The sequence below is a fragment of the Cetorhinus maximus genome, chromosome 5, assembly GCF_964194155.1.
Source record: "Cetorhinus maximus chromosome 5, sCetMax3.hap1.1, whole genome shotgun sequence".
Lineage (NCBI taxonomy): Eukaryota > Metazoa > Chordata > Chondrichthyes > Lamniformes > Cetorhinidae > Cetorhinus > Cetorhinus maximus.
The window spans coordinates 44,195,158-44,214,987 of NC_135883.1; the positions used below are offsets into that span (position 1 = coordinate 44,195,158).

General features: G+C 43.8%; 1 protein-coding gene across 1 annotated transcript in view; it reads right to left on the bottom strand.

Annotated features, from left to right (window-relative positions):
- LOC144681104 (protein eyes shut homolog) overlaps nt 1–19,830 on the bottom strand; it is a 440,210-nt gene that overhangs the window by 123,037 nt on the left and 297,343 nt on the right. The window contains exon 8 of the mRNA XM_078542836.1: nt 10,248–10,352. Coding sequence (XP_078398962.1) covers nt 10,248–10,352 — 105 coding nt within the window. The remainder of the gene's footprint in view (nt 1–10,247; nt 10,353–19,830) is intronic.

The following is a 19,830-nucleotide window of genomic DNA, read 5'->3' on the forward strand; positions in this document are numbered from 1 at the left end:
TGTGACTCTGTCACATCAGCAGGGACATGTTATGAATGAAAAGTTAAACTTTTTATTTTATTTTTAATTGCTGTTGGAAACCTCATCCCGCCCGCGGATGAGATTTTCTAAAAGATGCAAAGGCCGCTTGGCCTTTTCGCATGTCCCCCAACCGTAAGGTTGGACAGGTAGCGAAAAATTACATTTAATTGATACTTTAATGGCCTTAATAGGCCTGTTAATTGTTGACAGGCCTTAATAGGCCTGTTAATTGCTGACTCTCGCATGCGCCTGCCGCCTGAAATATCGCACGAGTGCGCGATGACATCAGGACGCTCGCCCAACGCAATCATGAATCATTTTACGCTTGTTTGGGTCGGGCTCACACCCGCCCGATGAGGTAAAAATTCTGGCCCAGGTTTATTAATTGAATTGAATTTGCATCCATTACTGCCATAGGACTTGAACCCATGCCCCCAGAAAATTAGCTTGGGCCTCTAGATTACTCGTCCAGTCACATTACCGTTGCCTTAAGGTGCATTATACAGCACTTGGGTTTACAGGGGATGGTGCTCAGGGGAAAATCAGGTGATGATTAGAAACCCTACTGCGTTTTTTTGATGTTCTGTCATTCATTAATGGAGCAAAAATGGTACAAACATTGTTTGTGCCCGATTTCCCATCTTCTCCACCGATGCTGCCAGACCTGCTGAGTTTTTCCAGGTAATTCTGTTTTTGTTTTGGATTTCCAGCATCCGCAGTAGTTTTTTGTTTTTAGCTCCATTGAAACAATCATTTGCACCCCTGAACATTAAGAGGGAAATATCCCATCTCCATCCCACAGTGCTAACAAATGGAAATAAAACTGAATCCTCCTTTTATGTGCTGACTGACTTGTCTTTGCACTGCAAGCTTAGATTGTGAAAGGGATATTTTGCAAATGGACTTCCTTTGTTTTCTTTTCTCCCTGGGTGATCCCAGTAGTGAACAGGCAAAACATTAGAGAAAAATGGGGATCACAACATTGTTGTGGCATTTTGTTAAACGGTAAACAAGTAGAATACTACTCTAAATAGAGATCTCACACCTCATTAATCTACAAATGTCACTTCCACAGTGCCTTAGAAAATTGCTCATTTGGTGAATATTGGTTACATCTCTCAAGAGAATACCCACATATCCTGCCTGTTCTCTTTCGTACAGCCTTTATTGTCCCACTTTGAAAATCACTACAATCTCTTAATGAGATGTCTGAGAACACCTTCTTGCTTTCTTAGATCCCTGCGGATTACTAGCTTTGCATACTTTCCTTCCCACCTATTCACGCAGGTCATCCTCCTACTATGTACAAGGAATTCTTGCAGTTAAGCATTTGTTTAGCTCTCTTGAAGTGGTGGTTTGGCACAGTTAGATGCACTAAGATGTGGGCAGAATTTTATGTCCCATGGGTGGGCATGTGCCCGACCTGATCAGGTGTAAAATTGTGTGAGAAGATGTCGGGCTTGCGCCCCAATGTCATCGCGCACTCGTGCCATATTTCGCCCAGCAGGCACATGCAAAAATCAGAAGGGCGAAATATGGCACGAGTGCGCGATGACATTGGGGCACAAGCCCGACATCTTCTCACACAATTTTACGCCTAATCGGGTCGGGCACATGCCCACTAACTAACTCAGCGAGATCACTGTTAACACATTCAGCAAAAAAAACCAATAATGTTCATGTTGCTCCTGAATGTGTCAGATGCTACTTGTTTCTGACTGCAGGATAGGTTAAGCCATCAGGTACAAAAAATAATTTAATTGACTAACGAAATGGCACAATTGACTCCAATTTTTTGTTGCCCATCCAACCTTCTGGTTGGCGGATGGGTGAATCAGCCAGGTGGCTTTTGCATTTTTAGTTAAACTTCATCCACGAATGGGATGAAATTTCCGTGATGAAATAAAATAAAAATAAGTTTCTGTGGACAGCATTTTTATCAGCTATATATTCAGTTCATTGACTATGATGCATGGACACTTATTTTCAGTTTTTAAAACCTTTATTTTAGTTTTTTCAGGTCTCCAGTTCCCTGAGGCAGTTGTCTGCCTTCAGGGAGCTTTCTCGCAGCGCTCACCCGCGCCCACGGAAACGTCATCACCTGCTCTCTCCCTGCCCCTACCCTGGTAGCGCCAAGCTTTTCAGCGCACGTTTCACGCTGGCTGGCCGTTAATTGGCCAGACAGTGTGAAATCGCAGTCAGGGGCCGACAGCAATCGGTGGTCCGTTTCCAGGCCTGCCGATGAGGGGCGCCTGCCAAAGGTAAAGTTCAGGCCATGGGTTGCGCTGATTTGCCACTGATGGCAGTGGCAGCCACCTGAAGTGGTGAATTTTCCTCACATAGGAACAGGAGGAGACCCTTCAGGCCCTCAAACCTGCTCCACCATTCCAATGGAACATGGATGATCTATACCTCAACTCCTTTTAACCCTTAGCTCCATATCCCTGATTCCTTCCCATAGCAACAACCTATCAATCTCAATCTTAAAAGAACCAATTGTCCTGGAATCCACAACATTTTGAGGGGAGAGAATTCCAGATTTCATCTTTATGTGGGAAAGTTATTCCCTCCTAAATAACCAAGATCCAATTTTACGATTATGTCCCTGCTTACCTGACCCTCCATGCAGAAGGGAATTGTTTCTCTGTATTGACCCAACTGAATCCTTTTAATATTTTAACTAGCTCAGCGAGATCACTGTTAACACATTCAGCAAAAAAAAAACAATAATGTTCATGTTGCTCCTGAAGGTGTCAGATGCTGCTTGTTTCTGACTGCAGGATAGGTTAAGCCATCAGGTACAAAAAATAATTTAATTGACTAATGGAATGTTGACTCTTGTCTCAAGGAGGCTTGGATATAAATTGGTGGAAACCATGCTACAATTGTTTAAAGCTCTAGTTCAACCCTATCTGGAGCAATGTATTTAATTCTGGGGACTGCACCTCAGGAAGAATGTATTGTATTACAATCTTAACTTCTAACCCCAGAACTGTGCTTCACGGTGAGAGTATTAGAGGAGGTCCTCCCCCTAGAGCAAGCCAGGTGAATCTTCCAGGTTCCTTTCAACTCCTCATGAATTTGTTCTTCTCAATCTAAGCTTGAGATTCCACCTGCATTCCTGCACAGTGAACCGCAGAGACTTATCGTCTCAGGCTGTTCTCTCTCTCCCAGGCCCTGGCAGACTAACTGTGTCTATATATTCAATGACATTTTAAGAAAATCTTAAACCCGATGTCACAATGGCTTCCTCTGTGCACTTCCCATCGCAAAGCCCATCACTGTGACAATGTGAATCACATGGGCCTTGTATCCATTTAGGGATGCTGATTAGCTATTCTTTAGATGCCATCTCTATTTTATTGTGGAATTAAATGGACAGTATAAAACACAGCTGTTTGCAACACAACATTCTCAACACTTTTCTGGGAGACTCACAGCCTCCACTGAAAGCACACAGGCTGCAACAGACTTCAAAACTGCTGACATGACCATCCCCCCCCACCTCATTTTACTTTAAATTAAAGACACAGTCCCAAAACATAAGCATTTTTTAACCTCTGCCAGCCAGAAATTAAGCTACAAATCTTGACTGCTTAAACAGCAATGGATGTACAATAGTGCAGAAGCAACTTTTTAGCTTTTCTGTTTTACTGATGATATGGAATCTGCCCTGGTGTTTAAAATGTTAAAAGGATTTGAAACATCAATATGAAAAAAACTATTTATGCTGCTGGGGGAATTAAGAACAAGTTCTTAGTTAAAGGGAGGATATTTAGGAGCCGAAGGACATTTTCACACAAAGGATAGAGAACTCTGGAACTCTCTCTACCGAAAAGCTGTGGATTCTGGGACTTGGATTTTGACCCTGCCATACAAACAGGTCAACTGCACAATTTCAAGTATCACAGGAAATAAGGGATTGTTTCCAGGGAAAGACATTATGGGCAGGATTTTTAGTTTGGCGGGTTCGTGTGATCGGCGGGCCCGGAAGCAGCTGGGGAATGGACCGCCTCCCGTGATTGGCCCCTGACGGTGATTTCACACTGGCTGGCCAGTTGACGGCCAGCCAGCGTCAAACACGCGATGAAATGCTCAGCGTTGCCAGGGTGGGGTCAGGAGGAGGGCAGGTGCTGACACAAGCTTGGGAGTACGGAATGATAGCTCCCTGAAGGCAGAGAGCTGCCTCAGGGAGCCGAAGAATTTAAAAGCAATCAATAAAGATTTTAAAAACCAGAAAAAAATGTCCACACATCAGAATCAGTCACCTGAACATATAGATGATGAAAATTCTGTCCAAACATTTTTACTTTTAAAAAATTTAATAACGGAAGTCTCATCCCGCCCTTGGTTGAGGTTTCATCAAAAATGCAAAGTCCGCCTGGCAGATTCGCCCGTCCGTCAACCATAAGGTTGATCTGACCACGAAAAATCGGGGACAATTGGAACTTTAATAGGCTTATTTGTCCTCTTAATTGTCGGTGGGTGTACATCCGACTTTTGCATGTGCCCGCTGACCGAAATATCGCGTGAGCTCCAGACGATGTCGGGACGCTCATCTGACATCATCACGTGCTATTTTACACTCGAGCGAGTCAGGCCCGCGCCCGCACACCGAGCTAAAAATTCTGCCCTATGTAATATAAATCCAACACAATAGCATCATTAAATTCTGTATATGTAGATAGTATATTTATCAGTGAACCGTTGATATATATCAGATCTTATTAGTTATATCTTCCCGTGAACCTTACAATTTTCTTTCTGATGTACGAGCATGAAACTATTTTCATGACTGTCATAATGGCATCCTTTATGACCCATATTACCAAGAGTCCGATTTTCGCAGCAGTGCTACAACTGCATGAGCTACCAATTATGGTTTAAAATTCCAAATCATACCCGTGTGTGTTATGGATAATAAATTGCTGCTTGGGGAAATACATTTTGTAATGCGATGTCTCCAATTTTCTGATGCTCAGAAAGAGCCCAAATGGTCTTCCTGTGGCTTTTTGGAGTCATTAAAAGGTAATGGTAGAATCAGAGCTGTGTGGGCCACAGCAATGGTAGTGTTCCTTTGTGTACTAATACACTGTAGATTATAAGTCTATATCCTATAATCTATCACAAAAGTGTAAGGCAAGTGGAAGCTGGAGCAAAGAAGGAATGAACATCAAAAGGGGAACCATCATCTCAGACAAACAGATGTGCTTTTCAGGAAGGTCACTGAGCAAAAGGTGTTAATTTGGAGAGGTGGGTGAATTAGGAAAGGAATTTGCAGAGTGTATGACCTAATCAGTCTAAGGTCTGGCCACCAAAGATGGGCATAGGGATTAGGTGCAAGAGACTAAAGTTAAAGGCAGAAGGGGTTTCAAGGATTTAGGGCTGGAAGAGGTTGGGGAGGCTCGGAAGGGCAAGGTCATGGCCAAGAATTTTAAATTTGAGGCATTGGGCCATATGTAGGTCAGCAACAGCAGAAGCAATGGGCAACTGGAACCTGATACGGGTTAGGATTTGAACAGGAGATTTTTGCATGTGAACTGAAGTTTGTGGAGGGTCCAGGATAGGAGGCCAACAGGAAAAGCATTGGAGTAATCGACACACACACACATACGAGGGTAGCAGCAGCACAGAAAACTTCTGACCCAGCCTATTGAGGGTAGGTTGAAGGACAGATTAGAGGTGTTGGGCCAGAAATAGATTTATCTTGCCATCTTTTTCATTTTATTGCTTATCTGTCAGATAGGTGTCAGCTGTGGCTCAGTGGTAACGATCCTTACTTTGAGTCTGAAAGTTGTGGTTTCAGCTCCCACTACAGAGCCTTGCACACAACATCCAGTCTGATACTCCCAGTGCTGTACTAATAGACTGCTCCACTATCAGGCGTGGTGTCTTTCAGCTGAGATGTTAAACTAAAGCCCTGCCTACCCTCTCAGGCGGATGTTAAAGATCCTGAGGTGCTATTGAAAGGAGATCAGCAAGATTAGTCCCCAGTGTCCTGGATGATATTTATCCCTCAACCAACACCACTAAAAACAGACTTACCAATCGTTTATGTGGAAGCTTGCTGTGTGCAAATTGGTTGATGCATCTACTATAATGACACCAGTGACTCAGTATCTCACTGGCTGTGATGTGCTTTGGGATGTCCTGAGATTGTGAAAGATGTGATAGAAATACAAGTGTTTCCTTATTTTTATTTGTTGAAGGCAGTGGCTCACATGAAAATATAGTTTATTGGGACTTAGTCACCCTCAATTCCTCCTCCTCAGGTACCCTCCCCTAAAAAGGAATTGGTGACCATTGGCTTCCATTGGATTGGTCCATGATTATGTTTGACAATGCAGTGGTTTGCTATTGCCTTCTGCAGCATGGCTGACCAGGAAACTCTCCCATTCTTACCACCTGCCATCAAACATACTGGAAGGATTCAGAGGCTGATAATCAATCTCTGTGGTCACGTTCTGACTGCACCTTCCTTGGCCATCAAGTCCTGGAGTGGGACTGGAACCTAGAGCTTCCGGCCCTACTGCTCCACTGCAGTTCACAAGACCTCCTCACCCTTTAATACCACACCCAAATGCTAAAATTCATAATAAAAGCAGAAAATGCTGGAAAAACTCAGCAGGTCTGACAGTATCTGTGGAGAGAGAAACTGAGTTAATGTTTTGAGTCCGTCTTCAGAACTTTTGCCAAAATTCATAGTTCAGCTCGGATAGTGAATGCTACCAGGTTACTCAACTGTGGGGCTGAGGTGTTGGTTGGTAACAGTTTTGCCTAAACTTGACCATGTTCTCACCAGACAAAAACACTGAATATTAACCAGGAACAGGGATCCTGACTGATTTGTATCATTCTTGAGCCCAGTCAATAAAGCCAATTGTAGTGTCCCCAATGCTTCCCATCCTAAGCAGTATACATGACAATAGTCATACTTTTAAAATTTACTTCATCATTATGTGAAGTCTTTTTTAGATAAAGCACATTTTTTTAAATAATGAATGCATCTGAATATTTCAACTATACACAAGAGCTACTTAATAGAGTATTGTGCATAGTACTGGTATCCAGAGGTAAAACCTATGACGGGTGGGCTGGACAGGTGCACTTCCGGTGCACACCCACTGAAGGCAATATCGAAATGACACGCGATGATGTCAGGACGTGCGCCATTTTACGCGTCAGCATATTGGGCCCGCCCCTGCGCGCCGATGGCAATATTCTGCCCCATATTACAAATAGGGTATAGAAGCTATGAAGAAAGTGTGAAAGAGATTTACGAGGATGATACCAGAACTGAGAGGTTATAATTATCAGGAAAGACTGAGCAGGCTGAAGTTCTTTTCTCTCGAAAAGAGAGGATATGACCTACTAGAGGTCTTGAAAATTATTAAGAGTTTTGATCCGGTAGATATAAGGAAGTTGTTTCCATTTCTAGGGTCCAAAAATATAAAATAGTCACTAATAAATCCAATACTGATTTCTGAAGAAACTTCTTTACCCTGAGAGTGGTGAGAATGTGGAACTTGCTAGCAAATAGAATGGTTGAAGCAAACACTCCAATGCATTTAAAGGGAGGCTAGATAAGAACATGATGGAGAAAGGAATAGAGGGGTGCATTGACAGGATGAGATGAAGTAAATGGGAGGCTCAGGTGGAGCATGGAACAACATAAGACAAACTTAAGGAGGAGTATTCTTGCATTGGAGGCAGTTTGGAAAAGGTTCACTCGGTTGATTCCTGGGATGAAGAGGTTGTCTTATGAGGAAAGGTTGGGCCTTTTGGAGTTATTGGACCTATTGTACCTATTGGAGTTTATAAGAATGAGGTGTGATCTTATCAAAACATATAAGATTCTGAGTGGGCTCGACTGGGTAGACATAGATGTTTCCCCTTGTGGAGGAAACTAGAACCAGAGGTCACAGTTTCAGAAGAAGGGATCGCCCATTTTAAAACAGAGATGAGGAGAAATTTCTTTTCTCAGAGGGTCATGAACATTTGGAATTCTCTATCCCAGAGAGGTGTGGAGGCTGAGTCACTGAAGATATTCAAGACTGAGAATCACAGAATGGCTACAACATAAAGGAGGCCATTTGACTCACCATGTCTGTGCTGGCCCTCAGAGGGAGGAATGCACCTACATCCCTGCACCTACTAGGGGAGTGCCACTCCCCTACATTTTCCCTGTAGCCCTGCACATTTTTCCTTTTCAGATAATGCTATAATTCCCTTCTGAATCCCTCGACTGAACCTGCCACCACCACGCTCTCAGGCAGTGCATTTGAGGCCTTAAACATTCAGTGCGTGGACAATTTTTTTCCACATGTCGCCATTACTTCTTTTGTCAATCATCTTAACGCTATGTCCCTCTGGCTCTCGATCCTTCCACCAATGGGAACAGTTTCTCCCTATCTACTCTGTCCAGCCCCTCATGATTTTGAACACCTCTGTCAAATCTCTCCTCAACCTTTTCTTCTTCAAGGAGAATAGTCCCAACTTCTCCACTCTATCTATGTAACTGAAGTTCTTCATCCCTACAACCATTCTCATGAATCCTTCCTGCAGAGTCTCTAATGCCTTCATTAGAATGCCAGCACCGAGGAACTAGCAGCATGGATCGCTGAAACCACAGGGGAGAAGGATATTTTCCTGCCTAATACACTTTCTCACATTCCACAGCCCCCTCACCCATGATCTCTTCTGATTTACAAGGTGCAGATGTTGTAACCATGATTTTCCCCCTACTTAACTCACCTCAACCCTGCTCTTATGCCTTTATCCTTTCAGACACCCAGGAACTGCCATCTGGCCAGGCAATAGCATTGAAGGCTGAGGTCCCAGAGGGAGAAGCGACTGATGATGAAGAAAGACCACCATTCTCAGATATTGGCACCCCACATACTTTAGAGGGTAGTATATCTGGTGGATAACATGGCACAAGGCAGGGCGGAGGAGAAGGCTAGTGTGGGTGCTAGCTACCCAGAGAGTCAGGTTTTAAATGGATTCTGTCACAGAGGACTCAGCTGAGGACATTGATGGGGCAGCGTGCAGAGAAAGCCTCATGAGTATGCACACTGACATGCTTGGTGTATTGGCTGGCTTACCAGAAAGTCTGCTGTCACTATCAAGGAACATGAAGGACTCTGGCATCCATCGTATACAGAGCTTTGCGCAGAGTTTGAAGTCCATCCTTCCCAGTGTGGACTTCCATCACAGTACTTGTGGATGCAGCATCTGGTGACTGATGGCCCAGCTTCCACTGCAGCATAGGCAGAAGCTTTCCAATACCTCAGTGCTGAAGTGGGAGTTGAGACTGAGGTCTTTAAATTACAGCTTGTTGCAGATCTCTGTGCTCAAAGGACATGCAGGCCAGCAGCTGTCAATAAGCTGTCCTCTGGCAGATTACTCAGATTGCTGAGCTGCCACCCTGGGGGAATGGCAGTCACTCTGTGGACCACAAGCTTGTTGTTTTCTCTCAGGATGACAGCATGCATGTTCCCACCACTGACACTCCGCCAGTGCCCTTGTTGGTGCCTCTCAGCTAGCCCAGGCCGCGGCCACCCAGACCAAGATAGCACAATGAAAAGCTGGGCCTTCAAGATCCAGAGCTGCTTGAGGGTGAGGCCAGAGGGCAAAGCCATCTGCAGTCTCCCCCAGTGAAAGTCATCAGCCTTCCATCAGCCATGCTGCAGCCTCCTTTGTGCTGCCCTATGCATGTCCAGCTGCGTGCATTTAAGAAAGGGCATAAACTTTAGCGCTGAGGTCCAAAATGGCAGTACTGGTGTCTACTCAGTGTTAGACGTGACTGACATGATAATCTGCATACTTCTGGTGCTTGTTCACACCACCCATGGTAACGCCATCACCAAGATGGGGTTTGAGTACAAAAATCAAAGTTGACACTCCAATGCAATACTGAGGGTGTGCTATGCCATTGGAGGTGCTGTCTTTCGGATTTGATGTTAAAGCGAGGCCTCATCTGCTTGCTTGGGTGGACGTAAAAGATCCCATGGCACTATTTCAAAGAAGAGCAGGGGAGTTACTGTTTTAGTGGTGTTGATTAAGGGATGAATATTGATTAGAACTCCAGGGAGAACTACTTCGCTCATTTTCAAAATATTGTCATGGGATGTCCATCTGAGAAGGCAGGTTTAACATCTCATCTGAAAGACCATTTTAGCTACAGTATCAATACTTTAGATAAAACATAAACTGGTTCAACTTACCAACTGGGCAACTACAATAATAATGTCCAACGTAATCATTGCAGAGGCCTCCGTGCTTGCATGGATTTGAAGAGCACTCATCAACTTCTGACTCACAATGAACCCCTGGTAATTTAAGAAGAGCATTTGTCATTATGCTTTCATTATTGCTACATTTATTCATTCCATTGCAAACCAAACAATTGACTACAACATGCTGCAAATGAGCATGGTGCAATGCACTAATTAGTTGTAAACACACATTGGGGAGCGGAAAATATTTTGTGCTGCTTCTTGGCTCTAAGGAAATTAGTACTTCAAAGATCGGGACAGCAACGAGTCAGGTGCATTGACTCCCAATTCTGCATGCTATACTCCACTGAGTGAGGCCTCCCACTGGGAGCTCATCCTAACAAATAACAGCGTGCATTTATATAGCACCTTTAACTTACTAAAACAGGTTTTAACGAGTATCTTAATGTACACAAGAGAGAGAGAGAGACAGAGAAGTTTTAAGGAGAGAGTTTCTGAGTTTAGGGCTGAGGCAGCTGAAGGCAATGGTGAAGCGATGAAAATTGGCGATATGCAAGAGGCCAGAATTGGAAGATGTTTTCCCAATTTCTTTCCAATTCTCACAACATTCATCCTATGAAATATGCTCCAATACAAAAAGCATCTTATTGCTCAGGAAATCTTTTATATTTGTCATAAGGTTCACAACTAATGACTGTTTAAAATAAGCTTTCGAGGATTATATTTGTATTAGCTTAACTATAGTCAGACTGTAGAGCTGATTGCTAATCTTAACATAAAATCTTTTCCAAAAGAAATAACAAGACAGATATTCATTAAAATCAATGGGGTGGTGGGGGGAAGAATTTGGCTCTTTTTTATGCACTTAACATGAATGTATTTTAAGATTGGATTTTGACATCAATCTCCTGAGCTCCATTTGTTGATGCTGCCACAGAGTTACCTTTGAAGCTTATATCACTGTGACAGACTTCATTGAACATTAACACAGTTTATTGCTACATTGCTCTCACAACACTTTGTGTGCTTTTACTTTGGTGATCAGTCAGTATATAGCCAGCAGTCATCCCTTGTTAAGGCTTAGTTTTCTAGCAGATGCAGGGAAATCTATGGACTAGCCCTTTCATATATGTCAAAAAAACAGCTCACATACTGACAAACTCAACCAAGTTCTCATATTCAAGTGATAGGTCTGCCTGTCTCCATTCTGTAGCTCTGATCCAGTAATATTAACCCTTTATTTCTAAAACGCATACGTTAAAAAAAATCAGCTATTCCCTTCTGCTGATATTTTCCTATTTCTGATGTCTCAGCCTAATCTTCAATGAACATCAAATTCCATCAAATCCATTTTCAACTTAGCTGACTGGTTTGTCTCCACTTTCCCCTTCAGATTGACATCTATTTCACCTTGGCCACAGATGACATCAAAATGTGGGATATGGAATTGATCAAATTTTTACTCTGGGATTTTTTTTGCCAGGTTATTTTTTGGGATGTTTCCTTTGAAATGATTGAAATGCTTCCTTTATCTGGCATTCCATGCTCAGCAAGTCCCACTGTTCATCTGTTGAGAAAGAAGGTTATTATATTGACAAAGGCACTTGCTATTGTAGGACACGTTGGGATGAATTTTCAACTGGATTCCAATGGGAATGAAAATTCAGTGGTTTCCTTAATGGGTGCATGTTACACAGCCGTAGTTTATGCCCTGGGTCACAAAATAAAAGCCTATTATCTCAACTCTGATGCTGCCAACCAGATTGAGGACCATGTGAGATTGTGGAGCAAATTTCCTCATGGCTGACAGCAGGATATGAATGCAATAAGTGCTGCAATGTGATTTCCATCACACTATTCCCAATGTAAGATTTTGGTCTGGGAGCCACTCATCAAGGGGGGTCAATGTCTTGGTTAATTTTAAAGCAGTTTATTATGAAGCAACAGTGTAGATAAGATTCCCAAGCTAAATAGACAGAAAACATATGACCTGTAACAGGTGAGAATGGTTTGCTGGTTCTGGATAGGGAAAATGGATGGATGGAGAGCAGGGGGACACTGATCTCCATGTCTGGTGGTAGCAGTTTCCTCAGAATGGTTTACTGGTCCTGGATCACACAAAAGGGCGGACAAAGGTGATCTCCATGGCTGGAAGAGGCAGCTTCTTCTGCTTTCTTCAGTCTTTTTGAGCTATAAATGTTAAGCCAAAGCCAGCATGGGTCAATTTGAAAAGCTCTCCTTTGTTCAAATCTTCTTAAGCTATCCAAGGTATACGGTTGGAGCTAGCATTGGTCCACCTCGAGAAGATTTCTTCTGACTGAAGTGATTTTTCACTTTGAGGGTCCATTTATGTACCTTATTCCTGGGAGCCTTACACCAATCATTTATTCAGTTGTCCATTGGCACTGGACAGATATTCAGGGTAATCCATTCTATTTTCATCCAAAGACCCGCAAGTCACCTTGTGGCTCCTGTTTAATCTTCAGACAGTTGATTTACATATAGTTCATGAGGTCACTCCCTCCTTATCAGGATTAATGACATTTTGTTTAAGTGCCTGTGCTAAGGACATGTCCTTGGCAAAGATAATGGTCCTCTCTGTCCTGAGTTTGTACACCCAGGAAGCTGCAATGAAGGATTTCTTTATAAGAGAGAGAAGTATCCCAGTAATATTCGATAACTTTCTTAGGATTTTATAAAAGTTATTTTCCAACAAATTCTTACACAACATGGTGGAATAGGCAGATGAAAATCAGCCCTATTATCTCAAACAATTGTCCAAGTGAGGACTCAGCTCCCAACTCGTGTAAGCCATTCTCTCCAATAGCCAAAACAAAGAGGAGAAACAACTTCTAATCGCAGGATGAAGCAGCTGAAGATGGTTGGGCCTAGGACACTATCCTGAGGAACTCCTGCAGTGATGTCATGGGGTCATGACAGTGGGGTCATGCCAACACAATTCATGGTGTTAATGATCATGTCAACATAGGAACATTGGAGTAGTAGTAGGCCATTCGGCCCCTTAAGCTTGCTCCGCCATTTATCTAGATCTTGGCTGACCTTCTACCTCAACGCCATCTTCCCACACTATCCCCGTATCCCTTGATATCATTGATATCTAAAAATCTATCGCCCTCTGCTTTGAACATAGTCAATGACAGAGACTCCACAGCCCTGTGGGGTAGACAATTCCAAAAGATTCAACAACAACTTGCATTTAAAAAACAACTTCACTGTAGTCAAGCATCCCGAGGCTCTTCACAAGAGTGACATTTCTTCATAGCTCGGATTGCTGATTCCACCCAAAGCGGGAACTCAATTCCTACGAGGAGATAATTCAGGAAATCAGGTTCAAACTAGCAAAATGGCCACCTTAGGACTGATAATTGTAACTCTCTCTTCACAGAACATGTGCAAGTAACTTCCAAATTGTGTAATGAATCCTGGGAATCTTTCAAAAAGAAGAAAAAAAACAAAGATTTTCAAACCCCAGAGTGTCCCAAGACACTTTACAGTCAATGAAATGCTTCTTGATGCAGGAACAATTGGGGAATATTAAGATCTCTCCAGAATTAAAATGGACTGAACTTCCTTTCTCATCTACAATCATCTTTTGAATTTTGTGTTATCTCTCAATTAAGGCATCAATGATATTGGACTTCTCACCTTGGGAAAGCCCTGCTATGTTTAAATATAAGCTCCTTCTACTGGCTCTAATTGAGTAGAGTCCTCCATTTTTAGATTGATAACTGTTATGCTGTGTTTCAGGCCAGCCTTGTTGCAGTTTTAATAAGTCTTGGTTCATTTTACCCCTCTTCACAAAAATTGAAAACATGCACATAATCATTTTGTAATGAAAATTTCAGAATAAAAACAACAATTAGAAACTGCAGAGTGAAATACAGACAGACAATTCTGGAAGCAGCTGAATGAAAAGATAGTTTAATGTTTTAATGGTGATGCATGTCTGACAATTACTGGATGGTGGAAATTAAACACAATTGTTGCATGAAGGCCCAAACTTAGGTTGGATCGACTCTGTTTCTGGCCCATAACTGGAAATTAAAGGGGAAGATTTGTGCTCCAGAACTAGCTGTACCTGCTAGCCAAGCTGTTCCAGTAGAGCTACAACACTGGCATCTACCCAACAATATGGAAAATTACCCAGGTATGTCCTGTCCACAAAAAGCAGCACAAATCCAATCCAATTGCTGCCCCATCAGTCTACACTAAGTTATCAGCAAAGCATAGAAGATGCTATCGACAGTACTACCAAGCCGCACATACCCATCAATAACCTGCTCACTATTGCTCTGTTTGTATTCTGCCAGGACCATTTGGCTCCTGACCTCATTAGAGCCTTGGTCCAAAGAGGAACAAAAGAGCTGAATTCCAGAGGTGAGGTGAGAGTGACTGCCCTTGATATCAAGGCAGCATTTGACCGAGTGTGGCATCAAGTAGTCCAAGCAAAACTGAAAGCACTGGGAATCAGGGGAAAAATCGCTACTGGTTGGAGTCATACCTAATACCAAAGGAAGATGGTTGTGGTTGTTGGAGATCAGCCATCTCAACTCCAGGACATCACTGCAGGAGTTCCTCAGGATAGTGTCCTAGGCCCAACCATCTTCAGCTGCTTCATCAATGACCTTCCTTCCATCATAAGGTCAGATGTGGGGATGTTCGCTGATGATTGAACACGTTCAGTACAATTTGTGACTCCTCAGATACTGAAGCAGTCCATGTCCATATGCAGGAAGACCTGGGCAACATTCAGTCAACACTTCAAAGAAGCGTCATGGAGCAGGACAACCATCCGTTCCTTAGGCCTCACCAGGACATTGTCCCAAATCACTGTACCGTTCCGCTAGAATCTCAAAGCACTGCCTGGCACTTTGGTGGCTAGGGCTAGGCCTTTACTGTGCCCAAGATTGAGGCAAATTATTTTTCTTGCATTTCACAAGCAACAATTTAACCAGACTTTTGCTGGACCACAACAGAACCCACCTCTGCTGGTAAAAGCAGTGGAATCCGCTGGACATAAGATGGGCACAAGTGGGCAAAAATACTAGGCAATTTTGGGAATCCACTCTCAGAAGCCCCAAAATGCTTTGGTTTTATACACAGCATTACACTGAACTTAGAAACAGGCCATTCAACCAAATTGGTTCACCTAGTTCACAAACGTCCTTAAGGAAAGAAAATCTGCCGTCCTTACCTGGTCTGGTCTACATGTGACTCCAGACCCACAGCAATGCCGTTGACTCTTAAGTGCCCTTGAAATGGCCTAGCAATGGGCAATAAATGCTGGCCTAGCCAGCAACACCCCCATCCCATGAACGAATTTTTAAAAAAATTGCTGGTGTTCTTGCTCCATATGAGCCTCCTCCCACCATAATTCTGCTAATGCTATTAACATATTCTTCTATACCTTTCTCCATTATGTGTTTATCAAGCTTCCCCTTAAATACATCTGTGTTTCATGCCTCAGCTTTATTTTATTCATTCATGGGATGTGGACATTAGTAGCAAGGCCAGCGTTTATAGCCCTGGAAAAGGTAGTGGTGACGAATATTCATGAACCGCTGCAATCCATGAGGTGTAGGTACACCCACAGTGCTGTTAGGAAGGGAGTTCCAGGATTTTGACCCAGCGACAGTGAAGGAATGGCAATATATTTCCAAGTCAGGATGGTGTGTGACTTGGAGGGGAACTTCCAGGTGGTGGTGTTCCCATCTGTCTGCTGCCTTTGTCTTTCCAGATGGTAATGGTTGCGGGTTTGGAAGGTGTTGTCGGAGGAGCCATGGTTAGTTGCTGTAGTGCATCTTGTAGATGGCATACACTGCTGCTAATGTGTGCTGGTGGTGGTGGGAGTAAATGTTTAAAGTGGTGGAAGGGGTGCCAATTAAGTGGGCTGCTTTGTCCTGGATGGTGTCAAGCTTCTTGAGTGTAGTTGGAGCTGCACTCATCCAGGCAAGTGGAGAGTATTCCATCACACACCTGACTTGTGCCTTGCAGATGGTGGACAGGCTTTGGAGAGTCAGGAAGTGTGAGTTACTCATCTCAGAATTCCCAACCTCTGATCTGCTCTTGTAGTCACAGTATTTATATGGTTTGTTCAGTTCAGTTTCTGATCAATGGTATCCCCCAGGATCTTGATAATGGGAGATTCCGCGATGGTAATGCAATTGAATGTGAAGAGGCGATGGTTAGATTCTCTCTTGTTGAAGTTGATCATTGCCTGGCAATTATGTGGCACGAATGTTACCTGACACTTATCAGCCCAAGTGGAAACTTCCAATTGACATGGGATAGGGGCCATATAGCTACCTTAAGTGGCTTTATTGGTCACCCACCACTTGCAGGCGATTAGCCATTTTACACCGGACCTAGCCTCCTGGAAAATGGCTGGGGGTCAGAGTCATGCTGGGAAACTAACACGCGGCCAGCACAGCAAATTCTGGGCCCACCTGCCTCCTTTCTCACCCCCATCTCACGATTAAAACCCAGCCCCTTATATGAGGATCTCCACCTACAATATTAACCTCCTTTTTTCCTTCCCGTCCTTTCACGTCTTGCTCAGTCTAATGCATCTTTTTCATTTCCTTTCGGATTGAGCATTCAAAGATTTTTTTTTTAATTCAATCACCCCACAGGTGTCTTTTATTTTGAAACTGCATGTTCAACTGGGAGACATTTCGGTTTGACTAATCCCTTTCCAACCTGAGGTATTGCCTTCTGAAAAGGCAGTTTTTTGTGTGCATAGAAGAAGCTTTTTCATGGAAATTGCACAGAAATGATCTAACAATGTGATTAGGATTTGGCTGCTCGATATAAACACATTTTTGTGTCATTTTCTGCTGGATTGTGCAGCTTTGAGTTAATTAACGCAGCAACCTCTGGCTTTCAATAGTTCTCAGTGCTTTTCAGTAGCAAGAAGGCTGCAAGTTTCATTGTAACCATATCTAATCTTTCGACTCTTCAGTTAAGCCAACCAACATTCTTTATGTTCATTAATCCCTGAGGCAAATCAGCATTTTGCCATTGGAACTGGTAAAGGTCGCTTGAATTCAAATGTGAAGTCTTAAAATATCAACAGCTCGAGTAGGCTCCAGTAGACTAGTCAACATAAGGAGAAACTTTTTCACACAGCGAGTGGTTAGGATCTGGTATGTACTACCTGAGAGAGTGGTGGAGGCAGGTGCAATCAAGGCATTCAAAATGGAATTAGATTCCTGTCTGAAAAGGAAGAATGTGCAGGGTCATTGAGAGAAAACAGGGAAGTGGCACTAGGCGGGTTGATTAGTCGGAAAGCCGGTGCAGACACGAAGGGCTGAATGGCCTCCTTTTGCACTGTAAACATTCTGTGACCCTCTCTGCCTTTCTCACTCGCTAACTGAAAGGGTGTGTTTCATCCACAAGATACCTTGGGGAAATTAACAATGGTAATTGACCTGAATGTGGCAATCCTGTTGGCCATTTGGTGCTGGGAGTGGAACAATTATCCAGACGTCAGCATTATGTTTGGAATTATTCCTGCCAATGTGAAGGCTTCCCTGTTCATTCTGGAGAGAGAAGGACAACAGTGGTTGTCCACAGAAGTCATGATCTGAAAAAAAGTCATCCAGGATGTTTGAGGCCAAGCCTGGTGCTTTCCACCTGACAGGGCACCAGTGCTGGTGTGCCATGCGTGTGCTGGAAGTATGCAGAATGGGCCGATGGTGATCGTAAACAGCCTGATTTGATACACGATCTGCCACATTGGAAACCACTCGTCCACTTAATGTCCAATCATAGTCAAAATGACTCCCCACCACTGGTGTTATTTAAAGGGCTAACCATTCACTTACAGGTGAGGTTCTTTTGGCCTGCTTTTGCTGAAGCAGAGTTAGTGGAAGTACTGCACCGTGCTATCGGAGGAGTTTTGCCAACTCTTTGGATTTTCAGGGGAATGGTGCTGAATCCTGAAAAGGATGCTGAAAAGCCTCTGTCACATGAGCAAGGACATGTTATAAATGAGAATTAAACATTTTTATTTTATTTTAAATTCCTGTTGGAAACCTCATCCCACCCTGGCTGATTCGCCTGCCCGCCAACAGTCAGCTTGGACGGGCAGCGAAAAATTGCATTTACTTATTACTTTAATGGCCTTAACAGGCCTGTTAATTGTCAGCAAGCGCGCTGCCAACTCCTGCGCGCGCCCACCCACTGAAACATCACGCGTGTGCGTGATGAAGTTGGGGCGCTCACCCAACGTCATTGTACGTCATTTTATGCTCAAGCGTGTCAGGCGCACGCCCGCACACCAAGTGGAAAATTTTGGCCTGTGAGGGGAAAGCCTGCATCATTTTAATGAGGCTGTAGTTGCGGCTCCTCTTGGGCTCCAGCATGACTTGAAAATGGAGCACAGGCAGCAGAGGGGGGAAGCTCTGCAGAGAGAGGAGGAAGAGGAGTCTCAATAGAACATGGGAGATGGTGGTGCAGTGGTAATGTCACAGGCTGAGGATACAGAGCCCCATGTGAATCCTCCAGGGAACATGGCTTCAAATCGCACCAGGCATTAAAGTAAAACTGGAATTGAAAGCTGGTCTCATTAATGGTGACCATGGAACTATCATTGGTTGTCATAAAAACCCATCTGTTTCACTAATGCCCTTTTGGGAAATAAATCTTCTGTCCTTACCTGGTCTGGCCTACATGTGACTCCAGACCCACAGTAATGTGATTGACTCGTAACTACCTTCTGAAATGGCCTAGCACCTCACTCAGTTGTACCAAACTGCTACAGAATGGACTGCAGCGGTTCAAGAAGGCAGCTCGATCATCACTGTCTCAAGGGCAATTAGGAATGGGCAAAAATTGCTGACCTTGCCAGCAACACCCACATCCTGTGGAAGAATAAAAAGAAAAGGCCGTGCCCACCCAGAGTATTCAGAGAGCATGTCTTCTATCTCCACCTCAGCCAGAAGCAATGTCTGAGGTGGCTGCAATTCATCAAGGAGGTAGTGACTGAACTGTACTACTGTAAAACCCAACCTGCAACCAGGCAAGGGCGAGGCTGAGGCTGCCAATGGCCTTCAAGATCACCCTGGCCCTGAATTCCTATGTCAGTGGATCTTTCCAGGTGGGAGCAGACAACATAAGCAACATCTCCCAGTTTACCAGCCATCGCTGCTTCAAAGGGCTCATAGCGAACTTAAACAAAAAGGGAGGGGACTTCATCATCCTCTCCCTGATCAGAGAGAAGGAGGAGAGAAACTCAGGGATTTGCCAGGCTGCAGGATTCCAATGGTGCTCCAAATTGAAGGTATGTCGCTCTGTGAGCCCAAATTGGTAATGGGGGGATGCTTTGTAACTGCAAGGTTATTTATTTATCAACGTCTAGTCTGTGTGCGACCAGGGCCAGAGAATGCTCTCGGTCAATGCCCACTATCCTGGCAGCAGGAATGCCACCTTCAGCTTGTGGCAGTCAGCCTCATTCACATCGTTGGGCCACCACAATGAACCGAAAGCTGGCTGCTGTGTAACAAAAGATACTCCCTCTGCAATTGCCTTGCGATTCCCCTCCAGTACC